Genomic DNA, 20,382 nt, shown 5'->3' with positions numbered 1-20,382 from the left:
AGAAGATCTGAGCATTTATCTGCTTTATATAATGTTCTCCAGATTTAAAAAATATATATTAAATATAGATTATATTTATATATATTAAATATACTAAGTTATATTTAATATATGTGAATAATATAATCAACAAATTAGATTAAATAAATAAATTAATAATAAATAAATTAGAACCACTAGGTGGTTCTGCTAAAATTTTAATCATTGAAAACTAGTGTGAAACCTCGGTGTTCTGAAAACTAGTCTTTAATGATATATGTAATAATTAGAAGATAATGGGCCTTCTGGTTTCATTTGAAATTTCGTTTGTAATAAAAAAGCATACGTTTTTGGGAAAGCATGCAATATTTCTTGCAAAATGCTCCATTTACCACACTTTTGGGAAGTCAGGATTTGACTCAAATCCAAACCCACTGTCTACCTGGTGGCATTTCATCCGCACTGAAGGAATATTTCATGGAAAAGACAGCCAAGTTCGTGCATATCAGCTTTGGTACCCCTGATGTCATATAGCGGGTGAGAGTTAGAACCCAGGGTTTCCCATTTCGAATCTAAGGCTCTGCCCCCTATGCCATGTTTTCATAATAAAGTCAGATGAATCATCTATGGGGCTTTTTTGACTGGCACTGCTAGTACTACTAGCTGCTACTATTTTTGGAAGCTTTCTATATGCCAGGCGTTGGGCTGGACACCTTGGCCGCTAATCTATCCAACAACCCAGGAAGCGGTCTGTCATCATCCTCGTTTAGCTCCTGAAGAAATCTACCTGAGGTTACGTAAGTTGTTCAAGCAACCAATGGTAAATGTCAGAGCTAGAACTTAACCCAGATTTGACTCCAAAGCGTATATTCTGGACCACCAGGCAAGACCAGGATTTTGAGGATGACCGGGTCCTGGACACCGCCCTCAGCCCCGCCCCTTCTAGTTCCCTGCCTTGACGCTGCGCAGGCCCCGCCCCCTCCTCCCGCCCCGCCCCCTCCTCCCGCCCCGCCCCCTCCTCCCGCCCCGCCCCCTCCTCCCGCCCCGCCCCCTCCTCCCGCCCCGCCCCCTCCTCCCGCCCCGCCCCCTCCTCCCGCCCCGCCCCCTCCTCCCGCCCCGCCCCCTCCTCCCGCCCCGCCCCCTCCTCCCGCCCCGCCCCCTCCTCCCGCCCCGCCCCAGCCGCCTCAGGTCGCGCAGGCGCTCTCCTTCTCAGCGGCCGCCGAGCGGAGTCGCCCGGGAGGCGGTGCCGGCGTCCTGACCGCGCGCTGGGCGGGCTTCGGCGCCAGTGCGCGTGCGCGGGGCCGGAGCCTCGGCTCTTCGGGGCGTCTGGAGATGGCGGCCGCCTGGGGGACCCTCGCCGGAGCCGGCGGCTTCGGAACCGCCGGCGGAGCTGCCTGCCTCGGTGCGGGCGAGCATCGAGCGGAAGAGGCAGCGGGCGCTGATGCTGCGCCAGGCCCGGCTGGCGGCCCGGCCCTACCCGGCGACGGCGGCTGCGGCTCCCGGAGGTCTGGGCCCTGGCGGCGCCTGCCCCTTCCCTCCGGCGGGCCCGGTGCCGCGCGGGGAGGCCGCTCCCAGGGCCGACGCGGAGCCCAGAGCGCCAGCGGTTAAGCGCTGGAGCCCGGGCCTCCTCCCTGCACCCAGGTGGCCCCGCTCTCCGCTGAGGTTGGGGGATGCGGCCGCCCTCACCGGTCGGGGCGTCCCAGCCGGTGTCGGGCCGTCGGGCCGTCGGGCTGTCGGTCGGCGCCTTAGCTTTCCCTTTCCGGCCCCGCTGCGCGTCCAAGGGCCAGGGGTGGGCCTCGCATATAGAGCGTTCAGGCTCGTGGCCCATTTCGGGGATCACCCCGCACCGCCCCCGGGTTCATCCCCGTCACCAAAAAGGCGACTGCGCGCGTATTGGGATCCTGCACCTGCTACGTGCCGGGCACCGCGGGCAAACGGACGCGAGCGACTGGCTTCGTGAGGCTCTCTAGGGTAGCACCTGCTGTGACTCCCATCTCTCGAGTTAGCTGACTTGTTAACTTGGAGATAATCAGGGCAGGGTTGGGGAGCGGTGATTTACTGAGGACCAGAGAAGGAAAGGGATCTGCCTGTCCGGCTTCATCGCGGCGGGTTCACAAGCTAATCAGGACTAGAATGGAGCGCATCCCGTCCCATACTGGCTTCTTGGCCTTTTCCTGCCACCAACTGCTTCTGTGCCAGGCGTCTGTTACATCTGTCTGAAATTTATTCCCCCCGCCCCCTTTTCTTAGGGCAGCCCTTGACTGCATGTCTTTCATGTAGGTACCTTTATGTCCTATAACTTTGCACTGTCGTCTTCCTTTGGGCACCTAAAATAGTTTGGTGGACATGCAGTTTTTCAAGACTGCCTCTATGACATGAAGTACACCTGTTCCTAAAGCTACATGCTATACTGTGTTGAGCGTACTTTAGAGCTGTGTCATCTACTACCCCTTTTCATCAGCCAGAAGAAAAGAAAAATGACAGGAGGGAGCTGATAGCATGTCTTGATATTCATACTGACACTGGATCTGCCAATTCTAGCTACTTTGGAGAGTTCTGGTTTCATCCTGTTTTCTAGTTTGTTTTTTTTAATTCCTTTCTCCAGGGTCCCTGGGTGGCTCAGTGGTTTAGCACTTGCCTTCAGCCCAGGACGTGGTCCTGGAGTCCTGGGATCGAGTCCCACATCGGGCTCCCTGCATGGAGCCTGCTTCTCCCTCTGTCTGTGTCTCTGCCCCCCACCCTCTCTCTCTGTGTGTCTCATGAATAAATAAGTAAAACTTTTTCTTTTTTTTTCTTTTTTTAATAGAGAGAGAGACAGAGACAGAGACACAGGCAGAGGGAGAAGCAGGCTCCATGCCAGGAGCCCAACGTGGGACTCGATCCTGGGTCTCCAGGATCGCACCCTGGGCCAAAGGCAGGCACTAAACCGCTGAGCCACCCAGGGATCCCCAAGTAAAACTTTTTAAAAAAATTCCTTTCTCAACTTGAGATGTTCTAGAGTCAGGACGAAAGTTGTTCATTTGCGTTAATTCATACTCATGATTTCACCAAGCTTTGTAGATCTGTACTAAATGGCTGTGGAATGGATGCAAAAAAGAACATAGTATTAAACTTCTGATCATGCAAAGCAAGGCAGGCTGAATATTCTGTTAGGGCACTTATCTGAGAACTGAACTGAACTATGCTGTAACATGGTATACACCCTGCTGAGCTTCAAGGAGTTCGGTTTGGACCAGCTGGAGTAGTCGAGCCCATAACTTGAGCAAGATACTGAACAATGCTCAGTCATGCCAAGACAAAGCCCCATTTCTCTCTGCTGCTCTGCCTGGATGTTTCCCCTGGCCCTTAGCACCACATTCTAAGCAACTTCTCAGTCTTTTCCTATGTGCTTTAGCCTATGTGCTAGCGCAGACATAAAATGAAAATCTTACAGTAGGCTGAAATAAAAATACTGAAGACAAATCTCAGCACCAAATATGATACTGAAGCTTCCAATCTGTATGTGATATATTTCTCTATTTATATTTAGGTCTTTGATTTTATTCTAAGTGGTGGTTGCATTGTAGAGGTGTTACACCTCTTCCTAGATGTTATTTCTCAGTTCTGATTGTAGATTCTCGTAGATATTCTACATACATAATCACATTATCTGTGGATAAAGACTGTTTTTATTCCTTTCCAGCCTATATGCCCATTTTATTTTCTTACCATTGTGCACTAGTTGGGTCCTTCAGTATAATATTGGGTAGAGGTGTTAATAGTGGACATCCTTGTCTTGCTTGATATATATTAACCTGTTTATGCACAAAGGAACATACGGGCTTACCTAGTTAAGCCATTGACCACTTTTACTTACTTTTCATAGGTATGGCTAATGTAAAAGCAGCCCCGAAAATCATTGACACAGGAGGAGGCTTCATTCTGGAAGAAGAAGAAGAAGAAGAACATAAAATTGGAAAAGTTATCCATCAACCAGGTAGAGTGTATTTTCAGAAACTAGGTATCTAGATTGGTCATTTTGAGTAACATGCATAACTCTTTGTAAGTTGATGTTAAATAATGCTATACTTGTCAGTGAGCAGGTCAGCTTTGTAAGAGGAATGCACTTTGGCAGTTTTGCTAGTAGATTAAAAATTAAAGAGATTTGGCAGTGATTAACTTGTAGTCTGTGTACTTAGGGTTGATGCTGTTGTTTTATAATAGGCAGGGACAGCCAATCTATTAACTAATAGTATACTCAGTTGTCTTGATAGGGTGAAATGAAAAGCCAGAACCCAAGAGATAAAATTTAGGACATTCTTTTATTAGTTTGGAGGGATATATATATATATATATATATATATATATATATATATTATTTATCCTTGGGGAAGCTTAAAAAACCTATTTTAGTTTTAGCTGTGGCAACAGAAATGTTATATGTTCATCGAGGTAGATGAGAGTCCTGTTCTATTGCACGTTTTCAGAAGCTGAGACCGGAAGGATTAAAATATTTGTTCAATTTGGATGCCATATTTAAGAGGGATATTGACAAGTGTATAGTGTCCAGAATAGGTTGGTCAAAATGGATGTCTTCAAATTGACATGTGAGAGGAGTTGCCAAAACTGGGTAGGTTTCACTTAGAGAACACTTTTAACTGCCTGCACGTGTAAGAAATGTTTCTCTGTGGAAGAGAGATTATACTTATGATTTGCTTTGGAGGGCAGAACCTGGAGCAGTGGGTGACAATTACAATACAGTGAGGGAGATCTCAGCCCAGTATAATGAAGGAATACTGTGCATATATTTAGCACTGTGGCACATATATAGAATAGAATGTTGGCACATATATCATGTGAGTCTCGTGGTGACTCTGTGAAATGGAAAAATATCCTAACCAAGTGAATTGCCTCTAAGTAGCAAAGCATTGAAGGAGTTCAGAGATTGAAAGACCTGATCAGGATATATTACAGAAGCCTTGGATGGGAAGGGAAGGCATTGAATTAAAGACCTTTAAAGTCCCTATGATTTTATGGATATGAAGTCTCATTGTAACTTTTGTCTGCAGATTTTGCACTCAGCTGTGGGCTATAAAGCCTATACTTTCATTGAACAGATCACATAACAAATATTTATTGATAACCTATTGTAATGCCTTCCTGGTTAACTAAGGTATACATGTGGCATTGGCTGTTAATTCACACATTGATGCTGTGGCTACTGCTTGCAGATAGTGAATTTGTGGAAGTTAGAAAGGTGTGTGTTGGTTTGCAAACTGGCCTGATACACAGCGGGCAAGAGGCTGAAGGAGTCGGCCACTCCAGATTGGTAGGTGGCAGCTTTAATTAGCAAGGGCACTTATGAGGCTTGTCTTTGGTGGCTGCAAGATGAGTAGACTCTGAACCCACCTGCCAAATCTTAATGATGCCTAATACAGAGGCTTAACTGGGTTCAGTTGCATATTCGGGTCAGATGGCCTCAATGACACCTTACTCTCTCAAGGTTTGTCCTTGGAACAGCTCCTATTGTGGGGCTGGTGGACAGAATGAGCATTCCAAGAACAAGGTAGACGGTGAGGAGTCTTGGATTGCCCAGATCCGTCTCATAGGTCAGCTGGCTATCATGTCCTCTTGATTATTTCCTTCAACAGTGTCCCCTTTGGAAGACAGGTTAGAAAAGGCCCTCATTCTTTGGGCTGACTAAGCCTGAGCCAGGCTTCATGGCTTACATAGTGGTCATAGATTGCATTTTAGCCACTGTTTGCCCCCCTGGCCAGATGCCTTTGCACAAGGGGGCTTGTACAACTTTATGTGGCTGACCTATGTGGGTAGAAAAAAACAAGGGGCCAGATTGATATTTTCTATCATTTTTTTTTTTAAAGATTTATTTTGGAGAGTGGGGGAGGAGCAGACTCTCCTTACCCTGATCATGAAGTCCGCCGCGGGCTAAGACCCATGAGATCATGACGTGAGCAGAAATCAAGGGTCAGATGCTTAACTAGCTGAGCCACGCAGGCAACCCCCCCCCCCCCCATCAACTTTTGTTCATTTTTAAAGAGCTTCCACATAGCTGAGAGAAATAAAAATTATTCAGACCATTAAATTATATGGGTCATTTGCCTATAAAGCAAAGCCTATCAAATGCTTTTATAATCTAGAACAGAGGTTCATCAGAATCACTAGGAAGGTGATAAGGGCAAGCGGGGGTGAAGGTGATTGATATGGACTTCTAGTTGTAAAATAAATCATGAGGATGTTGACTAGTAATATTATCATGCTGTGTATTTGAAAGCTGCTAGGAGAGTAGATCTTAAAAGTTCTCATAAGAAAGATTTTGTGAATTATGAATGGTGACAGATGTTAACTACTTATTGGGATAATTTCACAATATATATAAATATCGAATCATTATGTTAGACATCTGAAACTAATACACTGTCAGTTATACAGTGTATACATACATACAAGTATGTTATGCAGCTTGAAGGGGCTCCTGGCTGGCCAAATCTGAGACAGTTTGAGCACCGAAGTAATTAAGGACACTACTGAGTGATATGCCATTGGAAAAAATAGAATCTGTGAGTCTGTATCAATAACAAATAAGTAGGTGAATGAATGAATGGTGAGGAGGGAAGGTTCTAGCAGTAGCCTGCCAATTTCCACATGGTAAATTTAAAGGGAGTGATGGGAGTAGAAAAATCATTATTCTATACATTTAAATTTTTTCATTATAAAGACTTCTAAAATTAGGAAAATGCATATTTTATGACTTGATTAATAATGTTATGCAGTATGGAAGGGTGGGGGTGAGAGGATAGGGTAGTTGGGCGACAGGCATCAAGGAGGGCACGTGATATGATGAGCACCAGGTGTTATAAAAGACTGATGAATCACTGACCTCTACCTCTGAAACTAATAATACATTATATGTTAATGAATTGAACTAAAAAAAAGGCAAAAAAATTGCAAATTGTAATGGAAGAAAAAAATACTATGCAGTAGTCTCCTAATTGGTATTTCAGACCATGGTTTTTCTCCACTCTAACACGTTCTAGTAATGGAGTTTTTGAAGCTCTAATTTTGACTGTATTTTTAATTTTCCTGTGGTCTGTAGCTACACCTTGCTAATATTTTATAAGGAAGAGAGATATTTTTGTTAGAGTTTGGAGATGAGTAGAATGAAGGGGGTGGTGGTAGACTCTTAACTGACCTTGTTGTGTTGGAAGTAGGTAAGGGAAGACAGTGATAGGAATGTGTTGAACTAGTTGTGAACAATTGATGACTCTCCTTGCCACTGGGAGTTGTGGCAGTTCTCAGAGCTGGGGCTTGGCAGTAACAATCATCCTAAAGATTTACTAATAAAACTTTCAGACTAATAGAATAAAGATCCTTAGCTAGGTATTTGAAGTCCTCAAAAAAAAATTGAGCTTTACTTAGTTTGTATGCTGGGAGTTGAGGATATATAGCTAAATATAATGTCCACCCTCAAGTTTACAGTCTCATTGTTGAGATCAGTGTATTGCTGTTTATGGTGATGGTAGGGTGAAATGGAGGGGAGAAAATTTCCCATTTGTAAGTGAATTCTGTTTTGTCTCTCCTAGTGTTGACTTGCTCTTTCCATGTTCTATATTAGTGCCCATCTTCTCTGTCTGTAGGCAGCCGCCTCCCCTCCCTTCTACTCTGGGACTCACCTCCTTTGTACTCTCAACAGTATGGTGGTAGGCAAATAATGGTCTCCAAAGATGTCCATATTCTAATTGCCATGGAACCCGTGGTATATTACCTCAACTTAGCAAAAGGGATTTTGCAGATATGATTAAGGTTAAAGACCTTGAGATGTGTGAGAGATTGTTCTCTACTATCCAGGTGGGCCCAGTGTACTTAGAGGTACTTAAAAGTAAAAGGCAGGAGAGAGTCCCAGGGAGGTGTGATTATGTAAGAAGCCAGAGTGATGTGAGAAGCTCTTACTGCTGGCTTGGAAGATGGAGGAAGGGAGTCATGAGTCAAGGAAGGCAAGCAGCCTCTAGAAGCTGAAAATGGTAATAGATTGTCCCCTAAAACTTCCAGAAGGGAATGCAGCCCACTAAGACTCATGTCAGACTTACAAACTACAGCTCTCTAAGCTAATAAATTTCTGTTATTTTAGCCAGAAGATTTATGATGATTTGTTACAGCAGCAATACAAAATACATGATTTTGCCCTTTATGTAAATATATTTGTGTCAGTTATAAAGTATATGCTGATAAACTGAAGATAGGAGAAAATATGTTCTAAATCACAGAAAAGGAAACTTAAAGAATTAACCTTTATTTCTTTAGGACCTGTTATGGAATTTGATTATGCCATATGTGAAGAATGTGGTAAAGAATTTATGGATTCTTACCTTATGAGTCACTTTGATCTGGCAACTTGTGATAACTGCAGGTACTTATTTCAGACAACGTTCTCAATTGCTAAAGTTTAATGTTTGCATTTAAGGTTTAGGGCAAAACAATAATTAGATCCATTTGGATTTAATTCTTAGCAATTACGATTTTTGTTTTGGGTGTTTACTAAAATTTCCATGGTATCCATTTTGCCAAAGAAACATAGGAAGCTTGTGCTTATCACAGTGATGATATGCCACATAAATAGGAAGGATGGCCCTGGTTCAGCTATAGATCCGTCTTCCTTCTTGCTGTGGGCCTGGTGGGTCTTTACCATCTCTTGGTAGCAGGTTCCTAACCGTCCTCTTCCTCCGGCTGCTCAGGATCCCCTGTGTATTGACATGCTGGTTACTGGACTAGGGTCTTTCTGTTACGTTTTTTATGCTGCTAACTTGACCATGAGTTGAAGGAAAACTATTTTAAAATCATGTTTTGTCATGCATGCCCCTAGGTTGTTAGACTGTTTGAAAACCTAGTTTATTTAAAATAACTAACATAGTACTGGACTTGATTTGTTTTCAGAGATGCTGATGATAAACACAAGCTCATAACTAAAACAGAAGCCAAACAAGAATATCTTCTGAAAGACTGTGATTTAGAGAAAAGAGAACCACCGCTGAAATTTATTGTTAAGAAGAATCCTCATCATTCACAATGGGGTGATATGAAACTCTACCTAAAATTACAGGTCTCTGATCTGTTATATTATAATCAGTCATTTTAAGCCCTTGGTCAGGTGAAGTTTTAATGGTAAACTAGTTATAATTAGCTTAGTTTTGCTTCCTGTGTTGTTTTACAAATGAGTCATAGTCCTGTGTAATGACATTTAATAACATCTGGTTTCACATTTTGGTGTGGTACTTTGGAGCAAATAAATTACTATTAGGTAATGTTACTAGTACAACTTGGGAACTAAGTTGGACCCCATTTCCCTACCCACCCACACCCTCCAATGAAAATCCTAGAAAGTTTCAGGAACTTCACAAATGCCTCAATCTAACTTCACTTGGGAAATACTCCTCTGGAACCGTGTCAAGTGTCCATGTAACTCTTCTGTGTCTCAGATTGGCTCTTCTCACCTTTTTGTGTTGTGGTGATATGCAGAGTTGGTTACCCACTTAGTGTGAGTCCCTTGAGTCACAGTCTCCTGCACTACAGACGTTATATTTCTGTGCCATTATATAAAAATATATTGATAGACATTGCTTTAGAGCAGGTTAATTGGAAAATACTAGAAAATCCCAGTAGCTTCAAATAAAATTAAGAAACTACATTGTAAAACCAATCATTTATTGAATTTTATTAAACCTTAGACCCTGTCAATTAGAAGATTCACCATTAAAAAAAAAAAAAAGATTCACCATTATTTTATGTATCAGTCAAAATGAAAAAATGCCAACCCAATGCTTATTTGTCACTTGGAGCTTTTATACTTACTGAAATAGTGCCATTAGAGTTATTAGAGGTTTTTTTTTTTTTCTATATATCCTGCTTGTGCATACATAAATAGGAAAGGCAGGTACACCAGATTTATTAAGGTAGTCCTATACTTCTTTGCATTCAGAGTCCAATTCTGACATACTTTTGATTCAGCTGTTACAGCACCAGTAAGCAGTTTGCTGCTATGGTGGCATCCTTAGGGTGTTAAAGTTTGGAAATGTGATGTTTTAGAATTTAGGAAATGCCAGTATATCACTTGATTATATTAGGAAGAAATTTGAGTTTGGCTCTCTTGTTGAGAGGTCCTGAGCATAATTCTTTGTACCTGTGTTAATCTAAATGTAAATAAGTATAAAGAGTCAAGAGATTGTAATGCAAAGTTTTAAAACTAGAATAAATACTTTAGGTCATTCAGGTACCAGAGTTATTTTTTTTTTTTAAAAAGATGATACCCGAAAGACCAGAAATTAGTAAGAGACCGGGGAGGAGTGGAGCAGTCTGGACTGGTTCTCCGCAGTGAGAGGTTTTTGGAAATGATCTCATGTGGAGATGGGCTGTGGCTAATTGGTCTGCAGATTTTTAGGTGAGTGTGACAAAACTCATCAGACCCACTGACTGCTGGTACTTCTGTGGATTCATGTGGAAACAATGTAGCAGAGAAGCAGTTAGAGGAAGACTCTTGTACTTAGAGTCTGAGCAAATGTTTACTGACGGTCCTGTAGGCCTAGATAGAGGTGTTACTAAAGCTGTTTCTTAGCACTCTTTAAAAAAATCTCTTAAAAATTTCAAATACTTATAAAATTGCCCTTGAGTGAGATCACGTTTTGGTGTCCATGGATTTAATCATTATGACTTTATAATACTTAACGACTGAATCACGGCTTATTAAATCTGGATTCTGTGTTGTAGATTGTGAAGAGATCTCTTGAAGTGTGGGGTAGTCAGGAAGCATTAGAAGAAGCAAAGGAAGCTCGACAGGAAAACCGAGAGAAAATGAAACAGAAGAAATTTGATAAGAAAGTAAAAGGTAAGTGGAGGGGCACCTGGCTGGCCTGGTTGGCAGAGTGTGAGACTCTTGATCTTGGGGTTGGGAGTTTGAGTCCCACATTGGGTGTAGAGATTACTTAAAAATCTTTGAAAAAGTAAAAGTGGTTACATTGATCTCATGAAGGATTGTATTTTATTGACTTGCAGACAGACTTTAGCTAAACAAGTTGTTCTTGTTTAAAGATCTATCACCAGTAGATTGGAATGTTTTTCAATAGACTGAAGAAAGAAAAGACAAAGCTTGCTCTCAGTAGGTTGGTATTTAAGGCTCTCAGTGCAAACCTCAGAGTACTGTAGTTCTAAAAAGTGTGTAAGTCCTCCTCTCAAAGTGAATTATGTGTTTATGTAGGAACAATGATCAGACAGATATCCTTGGTCAAGGATTTGGTATCAGTTCATGGCATCATATGACTAACAAGGTTATGAAAAGGACATCCACCAGCAAACTTAATTGCTAAAATGCAAAAATTGTGCCTGTTAGTCCTCTAATTTAGTGGCTAGAGGGAGTCTTCTCACATCAGCGAGTCTAATCATTTTTCTTCTATATGTGAATAAAAGATCTAGAAGGGTAGAGTGACTTGTTACATAGATATTAGCGAGGTGGGACTGAAAGCAAGTTTTCATAACTGAACATCTCCATTGGTACATTCATTCCTCTGTCCATACATTTGTCTATCCATTCCTTTCTCCATCTATCTCTTTTTATGTCCATCCATTTGTGTATGCATATGTGCAAGTAGTCATTCATCTGTCCATCAGTGCGTCCGGTAATTAGTGTCCACTGTGTTCTAGACACTGTGCTAACATAAGTGCTGGAGTCAGGCTTAGTCAGAAGACAAAGGCCAGTAAACCTAAAATCCTGTTGGAGTGTGATCAGTACCGTGATAGTGGTGGAGCAGTAAGAGCCCTCTGTGCTAGATCACAGAATCCCTGGAAAGAGTCTTACATGGTAGATACTAGTGTTCTTCATATGGTAATTGTAGAGTCCCAGTGTGGTGTAGGGTGTATATGGATAGCATGTATCTTATGTATGTACAGGCTTATGCATATCCATTTAAAATGAGTGTTTTAGCCAGAATAAATAATTTTGCTTAGGTGTTTAGGATTTAGAAGAGATTTTGGAAGATAGCTCAGATGTGTTAAAACAACAAAAATTGAGTGTCAGCCTGCCTTGTTTCTTCTTGTGAGGGTATTTTTTTCCTCTTCTCATTATAAGATTAATTCATGTACAGTGCAGAAAAGTTGGGAAAGTCCAAACTTGTAGTAGTCTCCTGCCCAGAGACCATCAGTAGTGATGTCTTAGTGTCAGTTTGTCTAGTTCTTTCCTATGCATGACTCTTTAAAAATATTTCATATAAAAATGGAAGCACTGTTGGACATTTATAAAGTTTATCAAAACCTCATGATAAACATCCTTACACACAACACATCTTTATAGAAGTTAGAGTTATCTAAGACCTCAGCTCCTGAGTTGGGGGGTAAGCACACTTCTGTGGCTTTGTTAGATTTCTTGTAGCAAACTGCCATGTAAAAGCCTTTCATTGAAGAATCTTCCCTAGATGAGCCACTGCTGTACCATCACTGAGAACACCTGCAAGGACCAACTGAGAGGCTTTGGAAAGACTTCTTTTCAGTTTAGTCCTTTCCTTTCATCTTTTATTACATTATGTTCCACCTCATGTTTTAGCTCAGCCCTCCCTTCTTCCAGCATCAAGGAGAGCCTCGAAGATAAAGTAACAGAAGCTTCTTACTGGGTGTGAGAGGGGAGGGCAGAGTGACAGACTAATTACAGACCAGGCTGGGGTTTTTGGTAACTCCAGCTACCTGCATTGCCTCCACTCTTCCCTCTCTGCTGCCTCTAAAAGTCACTTTTCTGATGGTATTTTGGTGCAAACAGTAGTAAATGGATAAAGAATTGAAGACTTAGACCTACAAAATGATGAAATACTTTAAAATGGGGGGACTATATGTAATTTGTATTTAGATACTATTTCTGTAATTTGGTCAAGATATCATGTAAATGTGGCCAAGTTCTTATAATTCGACTAATAGTAAAAGATTATAGCATCTGTTTTATACTTTTTCTATAAAACTTAAGATAATCCTATAGATCAAATTAGTATAAATAGAACAGTTCTTTTAAGATTTATGTAATTTTTATAGGTATTAGCTTAAGGAAATGTTAACTCAAATATAACTGGCTGTTTTCCCCATGGTATTACATTGCTGCTATTAATCACCAGATAAAACTATGGATTTCCCTCTTCCTTAAAGAGTTCAAATTTGCCCTGAATTTTTTTCTGGACCCTTGACACTGGTTTCTTTAATTGAGTTCCTTTCTTGTTGGAATGAAGCATGTCTTTTTGAGGAAGTTTTTCTGAGTGGTGTTTTTCTTTTTCCTTTGCATATGAGAACCTGAGAGCTCTCTCAGTTGTAAAAACAATACTCCCCTGTCTTTGGTGTTTCATGTGCAGAGGTCAACACGGTACCCTCTTTAATTATGGCTTCTTCTTGTTGGTTTACTTTAGAGGTTGGTGAACATGTTCCAGTTCTCCTGACTAGGCCAAAAAGGGCTGAGAGTGGAGTAGACACTGTAGAGATTAGAAACAAGGAGCTTACCGTGCAGTTTGCTCAGAACAGAGAGGAATAAAAGCAAGTCTAAAGGTTTTTTAGTTGAAAAGAAATTGGAACCTGGTTCCTCTTGTTCTTCTGATTTTGATCCACAAAGAAGCTGACACAAAGCTTACTTCCTTATGGAAAGGTAAGAGATTACATTTACCTGCTTTTAGAATGTGATCTGCTTGAGAAAGAATTGGTTTTACTACAGAAGAAATTTAAGTATAAGTAGTATTAAAGTATTTATATATAAAAAAATAAAGTATAAATATAGACAAAGGTTAAAGACAAGAATTGTCAGCAAATTCATATTGTTATAGATCTCTTAGATCTAAGAAGGCAGAAGTAGAAATGATGGCATCACTCCTGCTCAGTTTAACTGAATTTCAAAAAAATGCAGTGTGTGCTGGCTCTGCTATTGGAAGAGAACTTTCATTTGGTACAAATACACAGAACGTTTGGGCTTGCATGCCTCGCCATGCAAGATAAGGTGGAGATAAGACTTTTCTTTAAAGTTACACTCCGTTTTCTTTTATTTAGTACTGGCAGAGGTAAGCCTTCTAAAGATGAAAAATTATTTCTATTTGTTACTATTCACTTTTCCCCCCAAAAGAGGAGGGTAGGAAAAGCCCTCTTTGGGGCTCTAAATGTGTGGACAGTTTATATGCGGGGCCTGTGGTTATATTTATGACTGTTTTCAGGCTTCTCTCAGTAGAGTTTGAAGGACACAGTTCCATGCTCCTCTGCTTCAGTTTATGGAGGACAAGATAAGATCAAAGCATCATGTTTTTTGAAATCTCCCTGTGATTTTTTTTTCCCCTCTATATTTTTTTTTTTCCTCTAGTTAACAAGAGGCACCCTAGGTCACAACTTCCTGCCCTTCCATTGAATATTTAGAAACGTTTGGTCTCTCTCAGCTCCTTGCCCTGTCAGTTTACCTCATAAACAGCTTTGGGGTTCTTTGAATACAAGCTGATGCTTTTACAAAATTAAGATACTAAGGCAAATAAAATACAAGTTTTAGAGTGGCATAAATTTTTCATTGAAACAAGGATTTAGGGGAAAACAACTTCAGGTAAAAATATCTATCTGAAGATATCCATAGCAAGGACTGGTTAGCAGGAACATTTTTATAAATTTCCCCAGAGGTAGTCCACAGCTTTCTGTGCTGTGAAATTCTAGACCAGCAGGACTAGGAGGTTGTAACAGAAGCTGTTTTGTTCTCTAGCTCCACTAGACTTCAGTGCTGCTTGGCTCGGGAAGGGGGGCTTTCCCTCCCCACCCCACCCCACCCCATCCCATCCCACCGCACCCCAGGGCTCCTGAGCTCTCTCAGGGCTAGTGAGTCTTTCCCACGTCTAGGCTCTGACCTTTCTGCCTCCCTCTTCTCACTCAGCAGTAGGGCGTGACCTCTACTTTCCAAAGTTTTAAGTGGCTTAAATGAAGTAATTTAAAACGCTCATCTTTATTTAAAAACTTGATGTCACCAAATGGTGACATTTTGCCACATCTTTTTACAACACACACACTCGGTTGACCATTTAAAAGTTGCTTGAGAACATTGTGATTAAATGTAATATTAGGGCAGCCCTGGTGGCACAGCGGTTTGGCGCTGCCTGCAGCCTGGGGTGTGATCCTGGAGACCTGGGATCGAGTCCCACATTGGGCTCCCTGCATGCAGCCTGCTTCTCCCTCTGCCTGTGTCTCTGCCTCTCTCTCTCTGTGTCTATGAATAAATAAATAAAATCTTAAAAAATAAAAAACAATGTAATATTAACATAATGCTGTTGTCCGATGTGTCCTAGACATCCAGTCGTTCTGCTGTCCCTCACGGTTTTTTAGTTGTTGGATCCAAGGGCCATTCAAAGGTGATACTGTCTGTACTCTTTCAGGCCTTCAGCGGTTTTTAGGACTACTTTTTTGGAGACCACCACCTGTTTTGCAGAACGTCCTTATTTAGGTTTATTAGCAGTTTATTTCCTCACAATTAGATTCTGGGCATTTTTGGTAGGAGTCCTTCCCAGGTGATGTGGCTGTGTCATGTGGCACATGCTCTCAGCTAAGAGTCCTACTGTGTCGTCTGATGGCTCGGTTGAGGTGGTGTCTGCTAGGTTTGCCCATTGTCCAGGTGCCCTCTCTTCTTTGTAATTAGTAGGAAATCTGTGGGGTCCTCTTAGGTACTGTGTGAGCGAGCATCTTCTTTCTTAAGTCTCGCTCATAGGTTTTAGCACACGGGCATGATTCTTGCCCGAGTCTGTTGTTACTAGGCTGGATAGAAATGGTGATTTTCTATTTCTGTTATTCTTTCTATAATTATTTGACTCCCTTTAGGAAGAGCTTTTCAAGTATCAGTTGGATTCATGGATTCTTCTTCTCAAATTGGTATTATAGTCCAATCCTGTTCATCATTCTGAAACTTAAACGGTCTCCCATTTGGCCCCTTCCAGCTAACTCCTGACTTTCTAAGTTTTTATTTGGAGATAAGTTCAGAAAGTTCCATAAGATTGCAAAGATAAGTATAATATAAAGGACACCGCTGTATCTTTTCCCCAGACTGATCTATTGTTAGCACGATGCCTGTTGTGTCATTGTACTCTGCATGTGACACTTGCCGGAGCTGTTGAAGAGGTGGTTGCGCGTCAATCCCTCCCCCACTCCTAGTGCTGCAATGCGTGCTTCCTGGCAACAGCGTCCCTCGCAGGACCAGAGTGTTGTAGTGAGATCTTTATCTCCTGTCATCCAGAGTCTAGTTCTGTTACTTCGCCGAGTAACATCCTGTGCAGTTTTTCATTATAGCTCAGGATCCAGTCTAGGATCAGGCATTGCTTGGCTCCAGGTACACTCTTTCTAAATTTCTTTATTCTGGAATATTTCCACAACCCCTGTCTCTTTTAACATTGACATTTTTGAAGAAGTTTCTTCCTTTCCCCGTCTTGCCTGTTTAGAAATGTTTTTCATTTGGGGCTTTTCTGATGTTTCACAATGGTTAGAGTCACATTATGCATTTCAGGAGGGAGGTTGTACATCAGTGACTTATTTCTTAGGGTATCCTATCTGGACACATACGTCCATCAGCCTTCCATAATGACGTTACTTATTTTTTATTATATAAGCAAAAAAAAAAAAAAAAAAAGGTTATGGGCCAAATATCTTGCTTTTCCTCAACACCTCCCCTGAGATTTAGCATCTATTCACGGATGGTTCTTGTTTGAACCAGTCTTTAGTATGCTCTTTGCAAAAATGGTTTTTGAACTTCAGTGCTCTCTCCACATTTAGCCAGTTAGAAGTCTGCACTCTACAGCATCCTCTCTGCCATGTATTTATTATTGGTATGGATGCATGAATTCCTGATCTTCTCCATGGCTTTTGGTTCATTTCTGTCCTGTTTTGATGTTCAGACTGTCTTGAGATTTGGGCCAAAAGGAATCTTCTGTAAGCTAGCTCCTCTTTCCTTTTGCCATGTCTTCATTGTTGAGAACTTCTACTTTATAGCGCAAAACATGTGCGTATCTGTTTTTTTTTTATATCTGCCCCATGTGTTGTAAATTAACACCTTGAGTTTACACTCATATACCCAGTTCTAAATTCAGAATTTTAGGGCTCATTCTTTTTCTTTCCTTGCTTGTAACTCCCTTCTCTGACATTGAGAAGAAACCTGATTCGTATTATCCTTAATGTAGTCATTTGATTGACACCCCGGTATGTAATTCCCATCACTGTTGCTAGTGGCCTCCACAGCAGGGAGAGCCTCCTTACTTTTCTTGGGCTCCCTCATCCCTACCGCAGATGCCTGCTTTACCTGCTCCACTTAATGGCTTTAGGACTAGTGTTCAAGGGAAAGAAGGCAAGAAAATGGTAAACATACCAGTATTTTAGTACTTCCTCATTTCCTAGCATAAGTTTTTCCAGGAGTGTCTAGTAAATACTAAAGATAATGGTTTTATTTCTTACCATTATTCTTGATGGGAAGAAAAAGCCATAAAGTTAGTAAAAACCTCATGTTCAATTATGACCAATTATGGATAGCAAACTAGATTTTGTTGTCTGTATTCTAGTGTTAAGCAAATAGTTTTCTTCTCCCTCTTCCTGAGTTCACATAACACTCAAGTTAGGTGGAGGTTAGCTTAGCAGGGACTGGGATGCAGTAAGATTTTGAGAGCATTTTCTCAGTAAAGGAAACGTGGCTAGGATACCTTGTATCAGGGAGGTATTGGAACTCAAACAGGAGACCTCTCCCTGTCATTGTCTGAAACCACGAGGCATCTGTGCTGGTCAGCACATTTCATTTTTTCTTTAGAAAATAAGGTGAAAAGGGCAGCCCCGGTGGTGCAGTGGTTTAGCGCCGCCTGCAGCCCAGGGTGTGATCCTGGAGACCTGGAATCGAGTCCCACATCAGGCTCCTTGCATGGAGCCGCCTTCTCCCTCTGCCTGTGTCTCTGCCTCTCTCTCTCTCTGTTTCTCATGAATAAATAAATAAATCGAAAGTAAAAAGGCATTCCAGGTATGTCTAGAAAAAATTAACTTCTTCAGAATGTGACAGATGTGGGAATAAAGATGATTATTAGGAAAACACAATGTTCCCTCTAGTTTGGAAACTGTCTAGAGGTATGTATGTTGAAGCTTGAAAACAGTGGTCTCATGAAGTGCTTCTCATGGAGGTGAGTGGGAAAAAGCAGCCCAGCTTTAGTGGTTGGTCACAGGAACCTGAGCTAGACAGGCCTTTGGGTTTGACCTTAGGCACGTTTGTCACTTCTTTGGGCCTTGGTTTTCTCATGTTAAAACTGAGTGATAGTTGTACTTCTCTCAAAGGCTTTGAGGATTAAATGTGCTTATAAAGTGCTTAGAACAGTGCCTAATAGGTAGTGCTACCTCTGCTTATCCTTATGATACAATAAAGTCTGAAATACAAAGATTCAAGTATTTTGATACTAATCATGAGGAGGATTAAAGAAAATATGTGATCACTTGGTGTACAGTGATTTTTGAGATGTAACACTCTTCCTTAGGTAGTGCTGTCAGCACTTGATAGATCAGAATAAGAAAAATGTCAACAATTAGTGTTGCTTTTTATTCATTAAACTGGAAACTGAGGAGTTATTAGCTTGTTAATTTCCAGTTAACACTAAGCATTTGGTTTCTTCAGGCAATATAGTGTGAACTTTTAAAATGTGATTGGCTCAGTTGCTTTTCAAAGCATCCAACATTTTATTTTTTATTTGGTTTTTAAAAAGATTTACTCACTTGACAGAGGGGCATGGGAGAGCACAAGCAGGGGGGAGTGGCAGAGGAGAGGGAGAAACAGGCTCCCTGCTGAGCTTAATGAGCCAAAGGCAGACCCTTAGGCAGCCGAGCCACCCAGGCACCCCTCAACTGTGTTTTTTGACATTTTAACATGACACAGTGAAGAAAGTTCTAAACTGTGGAATATAAATGACCTGAGGTCACATGCTATTTTTGTTCCATTTCCCTACCTGCGAAATAAGTAAAATAAAAGCTATGGTTCTTTTCCAGATCTTGTTTTTGATTCTTATATTTAGGTTGTACTTTGCAATAATTGGCAATCCCTCTCCTAAAATACTGCTCTCATAAGGAACTGAATGGACTTCAAGTCAGGTACATGGTTTTTCTAAGATGAAACACCAGCATAGTAGCAGAGTTCTTGGCTTTCTAGTTATCTTGCTTATAGAAGCAGCCCCTCACATGCAACTGTGAAATGCTCCTTTCCTGCTATGGCATTTTTCTTAGCTGCTTGAACAAATGCCATTTTTCTAAATCCTCTTTTACTAATCTTCTGAATTTGTTTTACTGTCCCTCTAACCCACTTACCCATTTCTGTAGCTCCCATTTCACGTAGCTCCAACGAGTAACTTCACAGGCCAAGTTGGCCAATGTTATGGAATCAATTTTTGTTATAAAATTAATGTAAACCCTATTAGGTTTATTTTTTAAAAAAAGATTTTATTCATGAGACACAGATAGGCAGAGGGAGAAGCAGAAGTGGGACTTATATAATTTATTATATTATTATGTGGGGAGCCTGAAGTGGGAATCGATCCCGATCTCGGGATCACACCCTGAGCTGAAGATAGAGGCTCAGCCACTGAGCCACTCAGGTGTCCCTCATAGAAGACACACATACACACTTCATAGATTTTGGGTTTCAGCTGAATAGCATCACTGAAAAACTGGCTTTTGTTTATTTTCTTAGAATTACGGCGAGCAGTAAGAAGCAGCCTGTGGAAAAGGGAAACAGTTGCTCATCAGCATGAATATGGACCAGAAGAAAACCTAGAGGATGACATGTATCGGAAGACATGTACTGTGTGTGGCCATGAGTTGACATATGAGAAGATGTGACCGACTAGTTGTCAAGTGTTCACAGATGAATGGACCACTCGTGTAAATAATGCTTCAGGAAGAAATTTGTATGTTATGGCTTAAGAGCAATTTTCAGTTACAGTCCAGCAGGTCTGGTTGTGGGCAAAATACTGGGTCTACCATAGGGATGGGAGCTGAGGGGTGGAGTAGGTTCAAAAGTTAGAACTAAAATTGAGAACTAAGAAGCCAAACCCAACCCTAGACTGGAATTAGGAGGAAGAGCTTTTATGAAGGGCAGAAGCAGCTGAAACATATTCTTCTCCTAGGAAACAACGCGAATGGTGGTAGATACTGGGCCCCAGAGGCTAACGAGTCTTCTAGACTCTGTCTCCACATGAGGGGGTGGGGAGCCGTTGTTGGCCATGTCTTGACCAACAGCAGCGATTGAGTTGTGCAGTCTGATCATGTTTTCTGTATCCTTATGGTTTACTACCACAGGCCCTAATGTCTGTGTCTATATGGCCCTTTTCAAATCTGGATTAAAATGGAACAACAGCCATATTGTCTCCTATTGAT

General features: G+C 41.5%; 1 protein-coding gene across 4 annotated transcripts; it reads left to right on the top strand.

Moving 5' to 3' along the window:
• Nucleotides 1–1,172: 1,172 nt before the first annotated feature.
• XPA (XPA, DNA damage recognition and repair factor) lies at nucleotides 1,173–20,365 on the top strand. 4 transcript variants are annotated; one of them, XR_007414085.1, is made up of 7 exons: nucleotides 1,627–1,935; nucleotides 3,845–3,955; nucleotides 8,278–8,383; nucleotides 8,908–9,073; nucleotides 10,735–10,852; nucleotides 13,401–13,633; nucleotides 19,697–19,835. XR_007414085.1 is itself a non-coding variant. In XM_049116297.1 (6 exons), exons 1-6 carry the CDS (start codon nucleotides 1,312–1,314, stop codon nucleotides 19,843–19,845), a joined length of 720 nt encoding a protein of 239 aa, XP_048972254.1. In that variant the 5' UTR covers nucleotides 1,173–1,311; the 3' UTR covers nucleotides 19,846–20,365. The 4 variants fall into 4 exon arrangements, 3 of the variants coding, with proteins under 3 accessions (XP_048972254.1, XP_048972253.1, XP_048972255.1); XM_049116297.1 differs by lacking the exons at nucleotides 1,627–1,935; nucleotides 13,401–13,633 and adding an exon at nucleotides 1,173–1,381 and having other exon boundaries at nucleotides 19,697–20,365; XM_049116296.1 differs by lacking the exon at nucleotides 13,401–13,633 and having other exon boundaries at nucleotides 19,697–20,365.
• The last annotated feature ends 17 nt before the right edge of the window (nucleotides 20,366–20,382 follow it).

Source organism: Canis lupus, chromosome 11 (genome assembly GCF_003254725.2).
Source record: "Canis lupus dingo isolate Sandy chromosome 11, ASM325472v2, whole genome shotgun sequence".
NCBI classification, from domain to species: Eukaryota; Metazoa; Chordata; class Mammalia; order Carnivora; family Canidae; genus Canis; species Canis lupus.
This window is presented reverse-complemented; position numbering and strand designations above follow the sequence as displayed.